Source organism: Mobula birostris, chromosome 12, assembly GCF_030028105.1.
Source record: "Mobula birostris isolate sMobBir1 chromosome 12, sMobBir1.hap1, whole genome shotgun sequence".
NCBI classification, from domain to species: domain Eukaryota; kingdom Metazoa; phylum Chordata; class Chondrichthyes; order Myliobatiformes; family Myliobatidae; genus Mobula; species Mobula birostris.
Window position 1 is genome coordinate 24,713,795 of NC_092381.1, and position 16,257 is coordinate 24,730,051.

The 16,257-nt window shown below is 43.3% G+C and overlaps 1 protein-coding gene across 1 annotated transcript in view; it reads right to left on the reverse strand.

Moving 5' to 3' along the window:
- Positions 1 to 16,257, reverse strand: part of alg14 (ALG14 UDP-N-acetylglucosaminyltransferase subunit) — a 120,986-nt gene that overhangs the window by 78,879 nt on the left and 25,850 nt on the right. The window contains exon 3 of the mRNA XM_072273495.1: positions 7,801 to 7,923. Coding sequence (XP_072129596.1) covers positions 7,801 to 7,923 — 123 coding nt within the window. The remainder of the gene's footprint in view (positions 1 to 7,800; positions 7,924 to 16,257) is intronic.

Consider the following 16,257-nt stretch of genomic DNA (forward strand, 5'->3'; position numbering starts at 1 on the left):
TCAACGTTGCTTTATGAAAGGGAAACAGTACTTGACTAATTCATTCCTCTTCCTCAAGTTTAAAATGGGTAAAGTGGAAGAAAATGAATCAGTTCATATTCAAGATATGGTTACTGCCCGATGTAAAGGTTCATAGCTCTGGGTGGAAGGGGAGTCGGGTGGGTGGTGGAGGGGTAATACATTAGTATGATGGATGGATTGACAAACAAACAAACTGAACAAAAACAGAAAAGGCAGGAAATGTTCAGCAGGTCAGGCCACATCTGTCGCAAGCGAAACGGTTAACATTTCAGGTCAAAGATCCTTTGTCAGAACTGAGATTATGGAAGGAGAAAACTAGATACTGCAGATAGAGTTATAGAGACAGCACAGAAACAGGCCCTTCGGCCCATCTATTCCATTCCAAAACCATTTAAACTGCCAATTCCCAATGACCTGCACCGGGACAATAGCCTTCCATACACCTACAATCCATGTACCCATCCAAACTTCTCTTAAATGTTGAATTGAGCTTGGTTGGATCACTAGTGCTGGCAGTTCATTCCACACTCTCATGACTCTCTGAGTGAAGAAGTTTCCCCTCATGTTCCCCTTAAACGTTTCACCTTTCACTCTTAAGACATGACCTCTGATTGTAGTTCCACCCAACCTCAGTGGAATAAGTCTGTTTGCATTTACCCTATCTATGCCCCTCATAAATCTGGTGTACTATCCAGCTCGAAGCCAGAGGTAGAGGGGTTCCTGCAGGAGGCACACAGCGACCCACGGAGGAGTCAGGGACTAGGAACCAATCGGGCTGTGTGTAGACCAGAAAATCCATCAATTGAGCTGAATGTGAAGGAGCCTACATGGCAGGAAACCCAGGACATCATCCGGAAAGCTAAAGCATCAGCTGCCCCAGGCCCAAGCGGCATACCTTATAACGTGTATAAGAAATGCCCAAAGCTTCTTCGGAGGCTGTGGAAGGTCATGAGAAAGATCTGGGCCAAAGGTACCACTCCATCAAGTTGGAAATTGGCAGAGGGATGCTTTATTCCAAGGGAAGAGGTTTCTTCCACAATTGCCCAGTTTAGGACAATTTCTCTCCTGAATGTGGAATGTAAGATTTTCTTTTCTGTGCTCGCAAGAAGGCTGACTTCTTACATGACGCAGAACCGTTATATCAACACATCCATCCAGAAAGGCGGTATTCCAGGCTTTTCGGGATGTCTGGAGCACACCTCAATGATTAGCCATTTGATCCGTGAGGCCAAGCAGAAAAAAGGCAACCTAACAGTTGTCTGGTTAGACCTCGCGAACGCCTATGGGTCTATTCCACATGACCTCATCCTAGAAGGACTCAACCACTACTACATCCCAGTGGCTATTCGAGACATGATCACCAGCTACCTAGGAGGATTCAAACTCAGATTTACATCAGCCCAATTCACAAATAGTTGGCAGGACCTCCAGAAGGGGATTCCAACAGGGTGCACCATCTCCCCCATCCTATTTATTATGGGAATGAACCTCCTATTATCAGCAGCAGAACATGTAACCCGCGGTCCGACGCTGGAGTCAGGCATTGTTCAGCCGGCTATATGAGGATTCATGGACGACATCATTATAACAACTGTGTCACATGTCCAAGCAAGATGGGCATTGGAAACACTGGGTAATGTAGCCACTTGGGCAAGGATGTCCTTCAAGGCCAAGAAGTCCAGGTGCATGGTGATCAGAAAGGGCAAAATTACTAGCAAGTTTAGCCTCCAGGTTCAGGGTGAGGTCATCCCTTCCATCGAAGATAACCCGATAAAATGCTTGGGGAAGTGGTTTAATGTGTCACTGACAGGTGGGGCCAATGTCACCAATGCTGTGAAGCAGACAGAGCAATGGCTGAAGAAGATCGACAAATCCGGACTTCCGGGTAAATTCAAGACTTGGCTGTACCAATACGGCCTCCCGCCCAGGCTTCTCTGGCTCTTCACACTTTATGAGTTCCCCATGACTGTCGTAGAGGGCATCGAGAGCAAAACCAACAGGCACCTGCGGAGGTGGTTGGGAGTTCCCCCAAGCTTCTCTTCAGTGGGCCTCTACATTCGTTCTGGGCAACTGCAGCTTCCCCTGTCATCTGTTGTGGAGGAATTCAAGGTGGCAAAATGCAGAGCTTTATTAAGCTTGAGAGATTCTAATGACGTCTTGGTAAAGCAAGCAGGTGGCAGGTGTTACAACCAGAACTGGGCACAAGTGAGCAGCCAACGCAGGTGTGGAGGAGGCAGTGTGTTCTCTGAAGCTGCGAGATATCATCGGCCACCCCTGCGTCAGGCAGCAAGGCCTCAGCTCAGTCCACTTCCAGAAGTGGGGAAACGCAAGCATAAGGAACAGGCGAGACATGATACAGGCAGAAGTATGGACCTGTGAGGAAGAGAAGCAGATTTCAAAGGCAGTGGAACAAGGGTCCCAGAGTGCCTGGACAAAATGGGATCTGCCTAAGCGCAAGATCTCATGGGCAGAGTTATGGAGACTGGAGCCCTTCCGTATTTCCTTCCTCTTGCGATCCGTGTATGACACCCTTCCTTCACCATTACATCTGTACACATGGGGGAAGAGAGAGGATCCCGAACTGTAAGCTCTGTGGTCAAAAGGGGACACTGGCTTATATACTGTCCGGGTGTAAAACAGCTCTAACTCAAGGACGGTATAGGTGGCACCATGATAAGGTGCTTCTGGCTCTTGCTGACACGCTAGAGCGGGAGAGATGCAAGAAGAAGACGGCTGGCATAGGTTTGAGGAAGGCCATCACCTTCATCAAAGAGGGAGCTAGGCCTTTCATAACCAAACAACCAAAGCCCAATCTGCTGCTAACTGCCAGGTCCTGGGAGATGAGGGTCAATGTGGGAAGGAGGTTGCAGTTCCCGGATGTGGTGCACACAACCCTACGCCCGGACATTGTACTGTGGTCAACCGAAGACAAGAAAATCATTCTGGTTGAGTTGACTGTGCCATGGGAGGAGGGATGGGAAGAGGCCCACGAGAGAAAGGCCTTTAAGTACCAGCCCTTAATGCAGGAGTATAAAGACAAGGGGTGGCAGGCATGGTTGTTCCCTGTGGAGATCGGCTGCAGGGGTTTCCCAGCCAAATCAGCATGGCGGTTGTTGTCAGATCTGGGCCTGGACGAAAGGAGCAAAAAACAAGCAGCTCGTAGGATGGGGGAAGAGGCAGAACGAGCTTCTTGTTGGATTTGGTGTAGGCGAGAGGAGGGGAGCTGGAAGCCAGGAGCAGATGGGCAGTGATTTGGCCACCACTGCCGGCCCACCAACTGCAGAGTGTCGTGGTTAAGGGTCGAAACACTCGGTGAAGGTTGAGAACCACCTGATGACATCTGCTCCTGGCTGAAGGCTACGGTTACCTTATAAGGTAACTGGAGAATGCACCCTAACAGGTGTATGTAACAAGTATACCTCTATCAACTACCCTCTCAATCTTCTACGTTGCAAAGACAGCCCTAACCTCTTCAATCTTTCCTTATAACACAGATTCTCCAGACCTGGCAACATCCTTGTAAATTTTCTCTGCACCCTTTCAACCTTGTTTACATTCTTCCTGCAGATAGGTGATCAAAACTGCACACAACACTCCAAATTAGGTCTCACTAATGTCTTATACAACTTCAACATAACATCCCATCTTCTGTACTCAATACATCGATTTATGAACGCCAATGTGCCAAAAGCTTTCTTTACGACCCTAACTATATGTGACACCTCTTTCAATGAATTATGTACTTGTATTCCCAGATCCGTTTGTTCCACCACACTCCTCAGTGCCCTACCGTCCACTGTGTTAGACTTACCATGGTTGGTTGCATCTAAGTGCAAAACCCCGCACTTGCCTACATTAAAATCCATCTGATATTTTTCAGCCCATTTACTTAGCCAATTGACAGAGGACGCAATAGTCACAGCTTTACCTACCATCTTTACGCATCTGGAGAAGAGGGATGCTGTTCTTGGACTACAATTCAGCATTCAACACCATAATTCCCTCCAGGCTTGACAAGAAGCTCAGAGATCTCGGCCTTCACCCCGCCTTGAGCAGCTGGATCCTGGACTTCCAGTCAGATCACCGGCAGATGGTAAGAGTGGGCTCCCTCACCTCTGCCCCTCTGACCCTCAACACAGGTGCTCCTCAGGGCTGTGCACTAAGTCCCCTCCTTTACCCATGACTGTGTTGCAACCCACAGCTCCACCCTGCTAATTAAATTTGCTGACAACACTACGCTGATTGGCCTATTCTCAAATAATAATGAGGCAGCCTACAGCGAAGAAGTCATCACCCTGACACAGTGGTGTCAAGTAAACAACCTCTCCCTCAATGTCGCAGAAACAAAGGAGCTGGTTGTGGACTACAGGAGGAATGGAGTCAGGCTAACCCCTATTGACATCAGTGGATCTGGGGTTGAGAGGGTGAACAGCTTTAAGTTCCTCAGCATAAACATCACTGAAGATACATACCAGCTGTGTGTTGAAAAACAGTGCCTCTTTCACCTCAGACGGTTGAAGTAGTTTGGTATGGCTCCCCAAATTCTAAGAACTTTCTATAGGGGCACGATTGAGAGCATCCTGACTGGCTGCACCACTGCCTGGTACGGGAACTGTACTTCCGCCAATCGCAGGCCTCTGCAGAGAGTGGTGTGGAGAGCCCAGCAAATCGGTAGATGTGAGCTTCCCACTATCAGGACATTTACAAAGGCAGGTGTGTAAAAAGGGCCCAAAGGATCATTGGAGACCTGAGTCACCCCAACCACAAACTGTTCCAGCCGCTACCATCCGGGAAGCGGTATCACAGCATAAAAACCAGGACCAATAGGCTCCAGGACAGCTTGTTCCACCAGGCCATCAGACTGATTAATTCACGCTGTTACAATTGTATTTCCATGTTATATTGACTATCCTATGGTACATAATATTTATTATATATTACTATAATTACACATTTGAACAGAGTCGTAACATAAAGAATTTTGCTTCTCATGTACATGAAGGATGTAAGTAATAAAGTCAATTCAATTCAGCTGATGCAGATCCCTCTGCAAGCCATGATCGCATTCTTCGCTGTCCACTACACCTGCAATCTTGAATCTGGAATTTGGAGCATAAAACAAATACAGGAACTCAGAAGGTCAGGCAGGTCTAGGAGAGGGAAATGGATAGTCACTGCTTCCAGTCGAGACCCTTCATCTGGACCACTACCTCCAGTAGTTCGTTTTTTGCTCAAAGTTCTGGAATGGCTAAGATGAAGGGATTGACTGTATAGTCATCAAATGGTACCAAAAAAGGTGGGAAAGCTCATTATGAGGAGGGCACAAAGGGTCTGCAGTAGGATATGGAAAAGTTAAGTGAGCAGGAAAAAAAATTCTTCAGGTAATGTGTGGGAAATGCAAAGTTGTTTACTTTAGTAATAACTTATGAAAAAAGATTTTTGAAATTAAGATTATAGAATGCTATTGAACGGGGGGGTTCCGAGTATTCTTCTACATGAAACACAATGTTCAAGTACAGGTATAGAAAGTAATTCAGAAAGCCATGGAATGTTGGCCTTTATTATTAAGGGTGTGGGATGTAAAAGAAGGAATGGTGAGACAGCATCTGAGGCATCAGGCTCAACCATATTCTATTTAACATTAGGATATAATCTCAGTCGTGCGATCACTCCAGTTAGGTGTGATATTCTGCTAAGGGGTTTGTCTGTTGGTGGGTTCTCATGTGGCTGTAGCGGGCCATCCGGGACTCACGTAATCTGCTTTTAGTCTGGATTCCTTTAGTGGAGAACCCCAGTACGTGACCTTTTTTATGCAAGAGTAGCCCCCACATAGTCCTTGACAGATGGGGTCAGGGTCCAGTGGTGTGGAATACAGGATGATTGGGAATCCTTCACTGCTGCAGTCTTCCTCTATTCTCACTGCTGATATGATATTGGAACATCCTCCGCCAGCTACACCACTGAGGTCTTGGTTTGATTGCTCTTTATCTGAAACCTCCCTCTTGACCTTACTGCCATAGGTGACCTTACAAAGGAACTAAAAGCCAGATGGCTAACTCCAGACAGCATCGCTCTCGGGATCTCAGGAACTCAGAAGCCTCACCACCACGACAAAGTGATGAGTTTTGGGGTTTAGTTGCAATAAAGGTATTTTGGGGAGCGCTTACTATGATAAATTACTTTAGAGAAGAAATTGTTCCAGGAGGAAAGTTTGATTTGACCTATAGTTTGGCATATATAAAAATGAGAGCAGATCTATCAGATATGTGAAAAGGATATTTCCCCTCATGAGGGAACCTACAACTCTAAGGCATAGATTCAGAATAAGGGATTGTCCACTTAATACAGACTTGAGAAGGATTTCTTTTTCTCAGGAGACCAATGAGTGTTGTTCCCATTTAACTGCGCTGGGGTCAAACTTTTAATGTATCTTAAAGAGCGGAATAAAGCTGAAAGAATAAAGAAACAAATTTAAGCAGGACAGGAATTACTGCATATTTAATATTTCAGTAATATTTGAGTAATATTGTAAATTTGTTCTATGAAGAAGAATTCTTTGTTGTTTATATAATTCATTATGGTTATATGTATGATATATGTGAATGGCATATGTCAGCACACGACTGCGTCACACTTTCACACCTCGTTTAAAGTAAAAACAAAACTAAAGTACATTATTCTCGGCTCCGTGCTTCTGTTTTTGATTAGTTTTATATTTTGGAGTTACAAAACATAACAGTGGTAGCAAGGAATCCTAGAAGAAAAATTTCAAAAATGGCTCCTAAGTGAAGCACAACTTAAATTTAAAAGAGCAGTTGAAAGAGCTGTATCAATGGAAACAGCAGACAGAGACATAACTGAGTTGCAGCCAGGAGTGAAAGTGAGCATGAACAAAATTGCAATGTCTAAATGGAAACTGGCATAGCCAAACAAACTGTGCTACTGTTGTGGCAGGGGCACACATATACCAGACCAATGCAGATTTAAAGGTGAAACTTGCAGAAAATGCAACAAAGTAGGACACATACATAAAGCATGTTGGGCAGACAAAGATAAATGGACTGCACAGGAAAATCAAAGTGCATGCAAACAGGACTAACGGTATTCCACAGTCTTATTGGATCAAGCTGGCCTCAGCAATTGGAAGTAGTTGATTTTATGGGTGTAAAACTCATTTACACAAATAAAAGTACCAACTGCACTTTGTATTTCTTTAAAAAAAGCTCATTAAAATATTTTTTTTAAATGAGGGAAAGCCTTGCGTGGTTTAGTGAAGGACCACTGAAAAGTGGGACTATTGAAGAATAGCCATTTAAGGAAAACACATTAAATGGGAAATGCACAGTAATGCTGGGTTCAAGCTATAAGCTCCAAAAGGAATGCTGACAGTAGAGAGGAGTCAGGCTGCACAATCCATCTTTTTGCTGAGCTTTCTGCACAATTAAACACCACTGCACACCCTTAACCAGGGCAATCATGTAATATTTTTAATACTTGAAACTGGAAATTTGCCACACCAAACAAGAAGAACTTACAGCCAGTCATTTACCGACTATGGGCTAAGCTAAAAATCTGAACCCCACACTAACGTCACGAGCATCTAGTTCATCAATATTCTCTACAACCGACCAGCTCCACAAGGATTTACAACTAAAATGTTTGATGTTGAAATTTCCACACACCAAAAATAAAACACTGAAGTAGAAACAAGAGATATGGCCTGTACGTCAGATAAAGGTCTCAGAGACATAGATTCCACTGTCGGATGGTTATACATACCACGTCTGGTTTAAGTTGGAATACCAGTGGGATGGAATACAACAGGGCAAATAGTGTGGAGACCACTGAAGTCATCCAAGATTGACGAACTTCACGACTACGGGGAATCCGGTGAATGGTAAACTGCAAAACAAGTGGAAAGAAAGATATTGCTTTTGAAAATTTTTGGCAGCAGGTTCAGTGAGAAGCATTAACCTACTGTATAGTTGTAAGATATTCACATTACTCAGGCTAAATATATTTAACCATAGTTCAGTTACTCACCCTTGCCAAGTTTGCACTAAATCACAATTAGGCCAGAACATTATATTTTGGCTCATCCTAACCCATTTTGTTTCACAAGCCTACTGTAAAGATAGGATCATTATCTACGCTTGACTGATAAGATGAAAAATAGTCACATATTACAAATCTGAAAGAGAAAGGATGTTTAAGATCCTGTGGGAGGAGAAAAAATATGAGAGTAATGTATTTTGTATTACACTGATAGTGGTAATAAGCTGTAACCACAATTATATTTACAGGACAAAGGAGCTTCAAAACTATAGTGTGTGCTTTCTTTTAATCTGAATACAGGACCGTGCAAAAGTCTTAGGCGCCCTAGATTTTTTATATAGCTTCAAATAGTATGGTCTCCACAGAGCTCTGATCTCAAAATCATCAGGGCTGTCTGGAATTACCTGGACAGACAGAAGCAAGCAGGACATCCACAGACTGCAGAGGAATGGTGGCAACTTCTCCAAGATGGTTGGAACAACCTACCCGCCGATTTTGTTATAAAACTGCACAATCGTGTACCTGAGAGAATCAATTCTATTTTCTCCAGTCCTGCCGAAGGGTCTTGGCCCCAAATGTCAACTGTTCTCTTTTCTACAGATGCTGCCTGGCCTGCTGAATTCCTCCAGAATTTTGTGTGTGTTATCTGCAGATTTTCGTTCGTTTTTTAGAGAATTGCAGTTTTAAAGGCAAAGGATGGTCACACCAAATATTGATTTGATTTACTATTTTACTGCTCTTTATAGTATTTTCTGATATTTAGAAACTTCTCATTTCATTACTCTTAAGAGCATCTCCGCTTTACAGTATTTTTTTATTTGCATAAAATTTTTGCACAGTAGTGTGCAAGGTACACCAATGCCTGGCACCAATGTCATTCAAGAAAATGTCATCATAAAACCTAATAACCCATTGCACTTGCACCACACTGCTTTACCTCTTTGAAAATAAAGGAGAGCCCTTTATGTGTTCATCTTCATTATAGGTTCAGTCTATTAGTGGCTTTCTTAATTAGTTCTCTGATGCATCACTGTAATTCCTTGAACCAAAGGAACTGCAACCTTTTCACTCCCCTGTTTTGTGTAATACTTAAAATTAATTGATTGTTGCTCATTTACACACTCAGTGGCCACTTCATTAGGTCAAGGAGGTACTCAATAAAGTAGCCAGTGAGTATACTTCTGTATGTTTGTGGTCTTCTGCTGCTGTAGCCCACCTACTTCAAGATTTGATGTGTTGTATTTTCAGAGATGCTCTCCTGCACACCACTGTTGCAATGCGTGATTATTTGAGTTACTGTCACCTTCCTGTCAGTTTGAACCTGTCTGGCATGATTGGCCGATCAGATATTTGCAATAACCAGGTGTACCTAACTGAGAGTAGGTTCACTAACACGAAACATCTCAGTATCTTCACATACACCTCATGCTATTATCACCTTATCAGAAATACGGTGTTCAGTCCCGGTCACCTCACGACAGGAAGGATGTGGATGCTATAGAGAGAGTGCAGAGGAGACTTACAAAGATATTGCCTAGATTGGAGGGTGTGCCTTATGAGAATAGGTTGAGTGAACTTGGCCTTTTCTCCTTGCAACGACGAAGGATGAGAGGTGACCTGAAAGAGGTGTGTGAGATGATGAGGGGCATTGATCATGTGGATAGCTGGAGGCTTTTTCCCAGGGCTGAAATGGCTAACATGAGGGGGCATAGTTTTAAGGTGCTTGGAAACAGGTACCAAGGGGATGTCAGGGTTAAGTTTTTCACACAGAGAGTGGTGGGTGCGTGGAATGCACTGCCAGCGGCGGTGGTGGAAGCGGTTACAACAGGGTCTTTTAAGAGCTTCTTAGGTAGGTACATGGCACTTAGAAAAATAGGGGGCTATGCAGTAGGGTAATTCTAGGCAGTTTCTAGAGTAGGTTACATGGTCAGCACAACATTGTGGGCCGAAGGGCCTGTAATGTGCTGTAGATTTCTATGTTCTAAGGGCTTTTCTAATGTTCTTTCCAATGAGTATTAGAGGCCTTTACAAATAAAAATGGATGTCCTGTTGCTGAGTCTTTTTCCTGCTACCAGATCTTAGAAAGAATCACCTTTTATCAGAATAGTCAGATCACAGGTGGCAACCACCATTGCCTTCCTCTTTAATTACTACCCCCCTCTATTATTGCTTCTCAGGAAAGCTGTACCAAATTGCATGCAAAGACAGTGATGCATTAACAGCTCTGTTGGAGTGAAACCAATAGAAGGGTGTGCACTCAAAAGGATTTAAACAAGAAGTTAGCTAATTGATGATTCATCATTAAGCTACAGGAACCGTGGAACACTTGTTCCTCAAGGCTTCTTTTAGCTCATAATACACAACTTTCTGCTACCCCTGGGGAAGCAGGGTGATCCAGAACAGTGACCAGATGACTGACATCATTACATCTCATAAAAATCTCAAACAAATGGGAAGAAAACTGTGGATCATTGGCAAACATTAACTCAACTAGTATTTCATGCATAGCAGAGATTCAGCTCAGCATTCAGATGTAAATTTACTATCATTTGAAAAGAATATCTGAAATAATTGCGTGATGTGCCTTATTTTAAAGAGTTTTGTTTTTTGGACAGTCCGGGACTTTAGTCTCAGAATAAATCTTCACTTGGACACATGCCAGGATGGTTCAGTGTGTTTGAAAATTCACTTTAATAATTCATCTTGTTAAGTCATTATCAATCTCAGTGGCCTTAACAATGAGATCCTTGCTTACAAGTTGCACAGCAAAAAATAAATCAAACTTTCAGTATCGTTATTGCCAATGTACTAACCTTGAACGAGCAATCAGCTATGACAGTTTACTTCAATGAATCACTTTTTCCATTTGCAGAGCTATATTCACTTTTGTTGCGAGCATGCCCAGCAAATGCTATTTGCTGCCACTACTCATCATAGATTCAGTGGGCACTTTATTAGATACACCTGTACAGCTGCTTGTTAATGCATATCACTCATCAGCCAATCCCATGGCAGTAACTCAATGCATAAAAGCACGCAGATATGGTCAAGAGGATCAGTTGCTGATCAGACCAAACATCAGAATGGAGAAGAAATGTGATTCAAGTGATTTTTCCATGGACTGATTGTTGGTGCCAGATGGGGTGGTCTGCATATCTTATAACCTGATGATCTCCAGGGATTTTTGCGCAGTCTCTAGAGTTTATGGAGAATGGTGTGAAAATCCAGTGAGTAGCAGTTCTGTGCATGGAAACACCTTGTTAGTGATGAGGTACCTAATAAATTGACCACTGAGTGCATATAACAGAGCTATTGAGAGTGCTTAAGCCAGAACATGAAGCATCAATATACTGTTCAGGTTTTTGCCACATTGTGGGGCTTTCGGTTCACAAACTTAGTACTAGACACATTATTGATTTTTTGCAAAACATGACTAACTATTCTACGATGTTTCCATTGATTAAGCAAACAAGTACCAGCAAATGGAGTCAAGATGAAAGCCACAGTAGTAAGGTCTCTGGCTCTGTGACTTAGAAGGGAAGGCAAAGAGAAGTCGAGCGCAGTAGGGAAAGGTGATTAATTCATTGGTTAGAGGAACAGACAGGAGGTTCTGTGGACAAGAGTGAGATTCCCAGATGGTATGTTGCCTCCCAGATGTCAATGTTAGGGACATCTCAGAGCAAGTCCATGGGGGACAGTGAGCAGCCAGAGGTCATGGTCCATGTTGCTACCAATGACAAGGGCAAGAAGAATACCAAGGTCCTGCAAAGTGACTTCTGGGAGTTAGGGGCTATATTCAAGGACCGGACTTCCAGAATGGCAATCTCCAGACTGTTACTCATGCTGGTAGGCTAGAAATAGTTTAATACAGTTTAACTCTTGTCTCTAGATCATTCATCTCGTCATTTTAATTACTAACCACCTCTCATTTATTTTCCCCACAACCATTCCACTAGCTGCCTTGGCACTCTGGTTCCAGCCCCTACAACATCAGTTTAAACCCCTGGAGCAGTACTAGCAAACCTTCCTGAAAGGATATTGGTTCCTTCACCCCCCCCGCCACCCCCATCACATGCAAACTGTTTCAGTTCTACCAGTCTCACCTTCCCATTTAAACCATCTCTCCTTTCACTTTAAAACTATGCCCTGCAGGTATTCAACATTTCCACCCTGGGAAAAACACTCTGCCTTACTGCCTTTTCTATGCTGCTGCAGTTTTATAAACCTCTATGCAGAAGAGCAGGAAAGACCATTCGCAGTTTTGGGCAATCCTTTAACCATTAACTGATTACACGGTTGCTACCTTATTGCTGTTTGTGGCAGTTTGCTGTACTTAAAGAAGTTTTCTTTACACAACAGAGGTAATTTTTCTTCAAAAGCTCCTTTTCTGACTGTAACTCCCTTTAGGATATTTGGATTTTGTGACAATCACTACGGAACCAAATTTATAATAAGAATTGATTAAACCACTCACATGGCGATTGTAATCTACCCCTTCAGTAAACACATTGCTGTTTCAGCACTAGAACTACTGAGAAAGATTATATGTAACCTGTTCCAATTATTAATGCGGAATTAAGAATTTCTTATGGGGATATAAATAAGGACAAAAGGCACAATTTTAAAATGAGTAACGTCTTCACAAGCTCTGATTCAATTATCCCTGCCTCTAATCCTGCCTTAACTGAAGCAAACACTTACTTGACATCTGTGTGTTATGGCTTGGAAAATTATCACATAAATATGCCAATAATACATTTAAAAAAGATTAAAATGCATAGACTGGAAGGCAGCCCACATATATTTAAAACCACTCCACAACAGTTGATAAGTTCATGAAAGCAGGCATGTTTGGCATGGTTCAAAGCAAACGGCTGAACTCTCAATATTCCAGGAGTAACATTGTTAACTCCTCAACCTCCTTTTCATTTCTATTCAAAAAAAAAACAATTTGATTCCATCTGACTAAACCGAGTTTGTGATAAGAAAATGCAATCCCATTTTACATTTGGCTGAATTAACTGCAACTACCCTCAGGAAGGCAACACACAAAATGCTGGAGGAACTCAGCAGGTCAGGCAGTGTCTAGAGAAATGAATGAACTGTTGATATTTCGGGTCGAGAACCTTCACCAGGGCAGGAAAAAAGGATGAGAAGTCAGTGTAAGAAGGGGAGGACAAAGTACAAGGTGGTAGGTGGTAGGTGATAGGTGAAAGCTGAAAGGGGGAGGGAGGGAGGGGTGAAATAAAGAGCTGGGAAGTTGATTTGTGAAAGAGATACAGGGCTGGAGGAGGGGGAATCTGATAGGAGAGGGTTGAAGACCATGGAAGAAAGGGAAAGAGGCAGAGCACCAGAGGGAGGTGATGGGTAGGTAAGGAGATAAGGTGAGAGAGGGAGACAGGAATGGGGAATGGCGGCAGAGGGTAAATTAGCAGAAGTTCGAGAAATTGATGTCTATGCTACCAGGTTGGAGACTACCCAGACAGAATATGAGGTGTTGCTCCTTCATCCTCAAGAAATTCAGCAAGGCCCCCGGCCCAAGAAGCAGCGCGCGCACATGCACACACACACGCTTGACCTTCTGTACTTTGAAACTGAAGCCAAGTGTGTTTTTTTTTGATGAAGAAAGATTAGAACACAAGGATAACTAACTTGGATTACAGAGTCCTTGTATAAAGTTTAGGCTTGGTCCTGACCTGCTCCAAACAGGAAAAGGGAATACAATGATCTGATTCCTAGTGGATGTTCTATGAATAAATTCATGGCCACAATCAAGAGCAAAGGACACAAACAAATATACTTCCAATTCCACTTTCCCTGAATATGTCCTTCATTTCAATTCACACAGCACCCGGATTATGTTTCCACACATCCCCACATTGTTCTCCTCCAGCAGACATCTCAAAGTCAAGTAAATGTATAATCAGAATATGTATTTGTCACCTTGAGATTCATTTCCTTGCATACATTTGCAGGAACATAAAGAAATACAATAGAATTTTTGAAAAACTATACATAAACGAAGTCTTGACTAACAACCAATGGGAAAGAAGACAAACTGTGCAAATAAAATAAATAAAAAATACTGAGAACATGAGTTAAAGAGTCCTTGAAAATGACTCTGTAGATTGTGGAAACAGTTCAGAGGTGAGATGAGTGAAGTTATCCATGCCTCTTCAAGAGTCTCACACACAAAAACTGCTGGTGAATTCAGCAGGCCAAGCAGCATCTCTAGGAAGAGGTACAGTCGACGTTTCGGGCCAAGACCCTTCGTCAGGACTAACTGAAAGAAGAGATAGTAAGAGATTTGAAAGTGGGGGGGGGGGAGATCCAAAATGATAGGAGACAGGAGGGGGAGGGATGGAGCTAAGAGCTGGAAAGTAGATTGGCAAAAGGGATACGAGGCTGGAGAAGGGAGAGATCATGGGACGGGAGGCCTAGGGAGAAAGAAAGGGCCGGGGTGGGGGGACCCAGAGGATGGGCAAGGAATTATAGTGAGAGGGACAGAGGGAGAAAAAAAGAGGAAAAAAGGGGGGAAAGGAAAAAACAATAATAATAAATACATAAATAAGGGATGGGGTACGAAGGGAAGGTGGAGCATCAATGAAGTTTGAGAAGTCAATGTTCATGCCATCAGGTTGGAGGCTACCCAGACGGAATATTGTTCCTCCAACCTGAGTGTGGCTTCATCTTGACGGTAGAAGAGACATATCAGAATGGGAATGGGACGTGGAATTAAAACGTGTGGCCACTGGGAGATCCTGCTTTCTCTGGTGGACAGAGCGTAGGTGTTCAGCAAAACGATCTCCCAGTCTGTGTCGGGTCTCGCCAACCGGGAGGCCACATCGGGAGCACCGGACGCAGTGTATCACCCCAGCCGACTCACAGGTGAAGTGTTGCCTCACCGGGAAGGACTGTCTGGGGCCCTGAATGGTGGTGAGGGAGGAAGTGTAAGGGCATGTGTAGCACTTATTCCGCTTACAAGGATACGTGCCAGGAGGGAGATCGGTGGGAAGGGATGGGGGGTGGGGAACGAAAGGACAAGGGAGTCGCGTAGGGAGCGATCCGTGCGGAAAGCGGGGGGGGGGGGGGAGGGAAAGATGTGCTTAGTGGTGGGATCCCGTTGGAGGTGGCAGAAGTTACAGAGAATTATATGTTGGACCCAAGAGTCTGACAGTTTTACAGTAATAAATGTTCTTGAACCTGGTTGTGTTCTAATAAGGCTCATATACCTCCAGCCCAACTGAACCCAAAATTTGTACAGTAGACATTAAAAGCTGGGATCCTTCAATCCCTACATAGAAACAGCTCATAACATACTGTTTGATTTGCTGAAGATTTCAGTCATGGAGTGCGTGCTGATAGATCCAGGTCTGAGCTGAGTATTAGTGGCACTTGCATTACAGGTGAGGACTTTGTTACTAGGAGATGAACTCTGTTGCAGTTTTCTGTAATATGAAGTCCATCATTTGGAGACAAGTCAAGAAAGTCTCAGCCTTTTAGGAACAGCTTCTTTCCCTCCACCATCAGATTTCTGAATAGTCCATTAACACTACCTCACTATTCCTTTTTTGCACTTTTTTCTTTTTTAATGTAACATCGTATACACTCAGTGGCCAATTTATTAGGTATATTTATACATCAGTTTGATAATGCAAATAACTAATCAACCAATCATGTGGCAGCTTCTCAATACATAAAAGCACACAGACATGGTCAGAAGGTTCAGTTGTTGTTCAGACCAAACATCAGAATGGGGAAGAAATGTGATCTAAGTGACTTTGACTGTGGAATGATTGTTGGCTCCAAATGGGGTGGTTTGAGTATCTCAAAAACCACTGCTCACCTGACATTTCCACGTACAACAGTCTCTGGAGTTTAAAGAGAATGGTGCGAAAACAGAAAACCTCCAATGAGTGGCAGTTATGTGGACAAAAACGCCTTGTTGGTGAGAGAGTTTAAAGGAAAATGGCCAGATTAGTTCAAGGTGACAGGAAGGCGACAGTAACTCAAATAATCATATGTTCCAACAGTGGTGTGCAGAAAAGCATCTCTGCTGAAAACTACACTGGGTTCCACTGCTGTACCTAATAAAGTGGCCAATAAGTATAGCAACTTATAGTAACTACAGTAATACTGTAACTTTTAGTAATATTTTCTATTTTACACTGTTCCAATTGA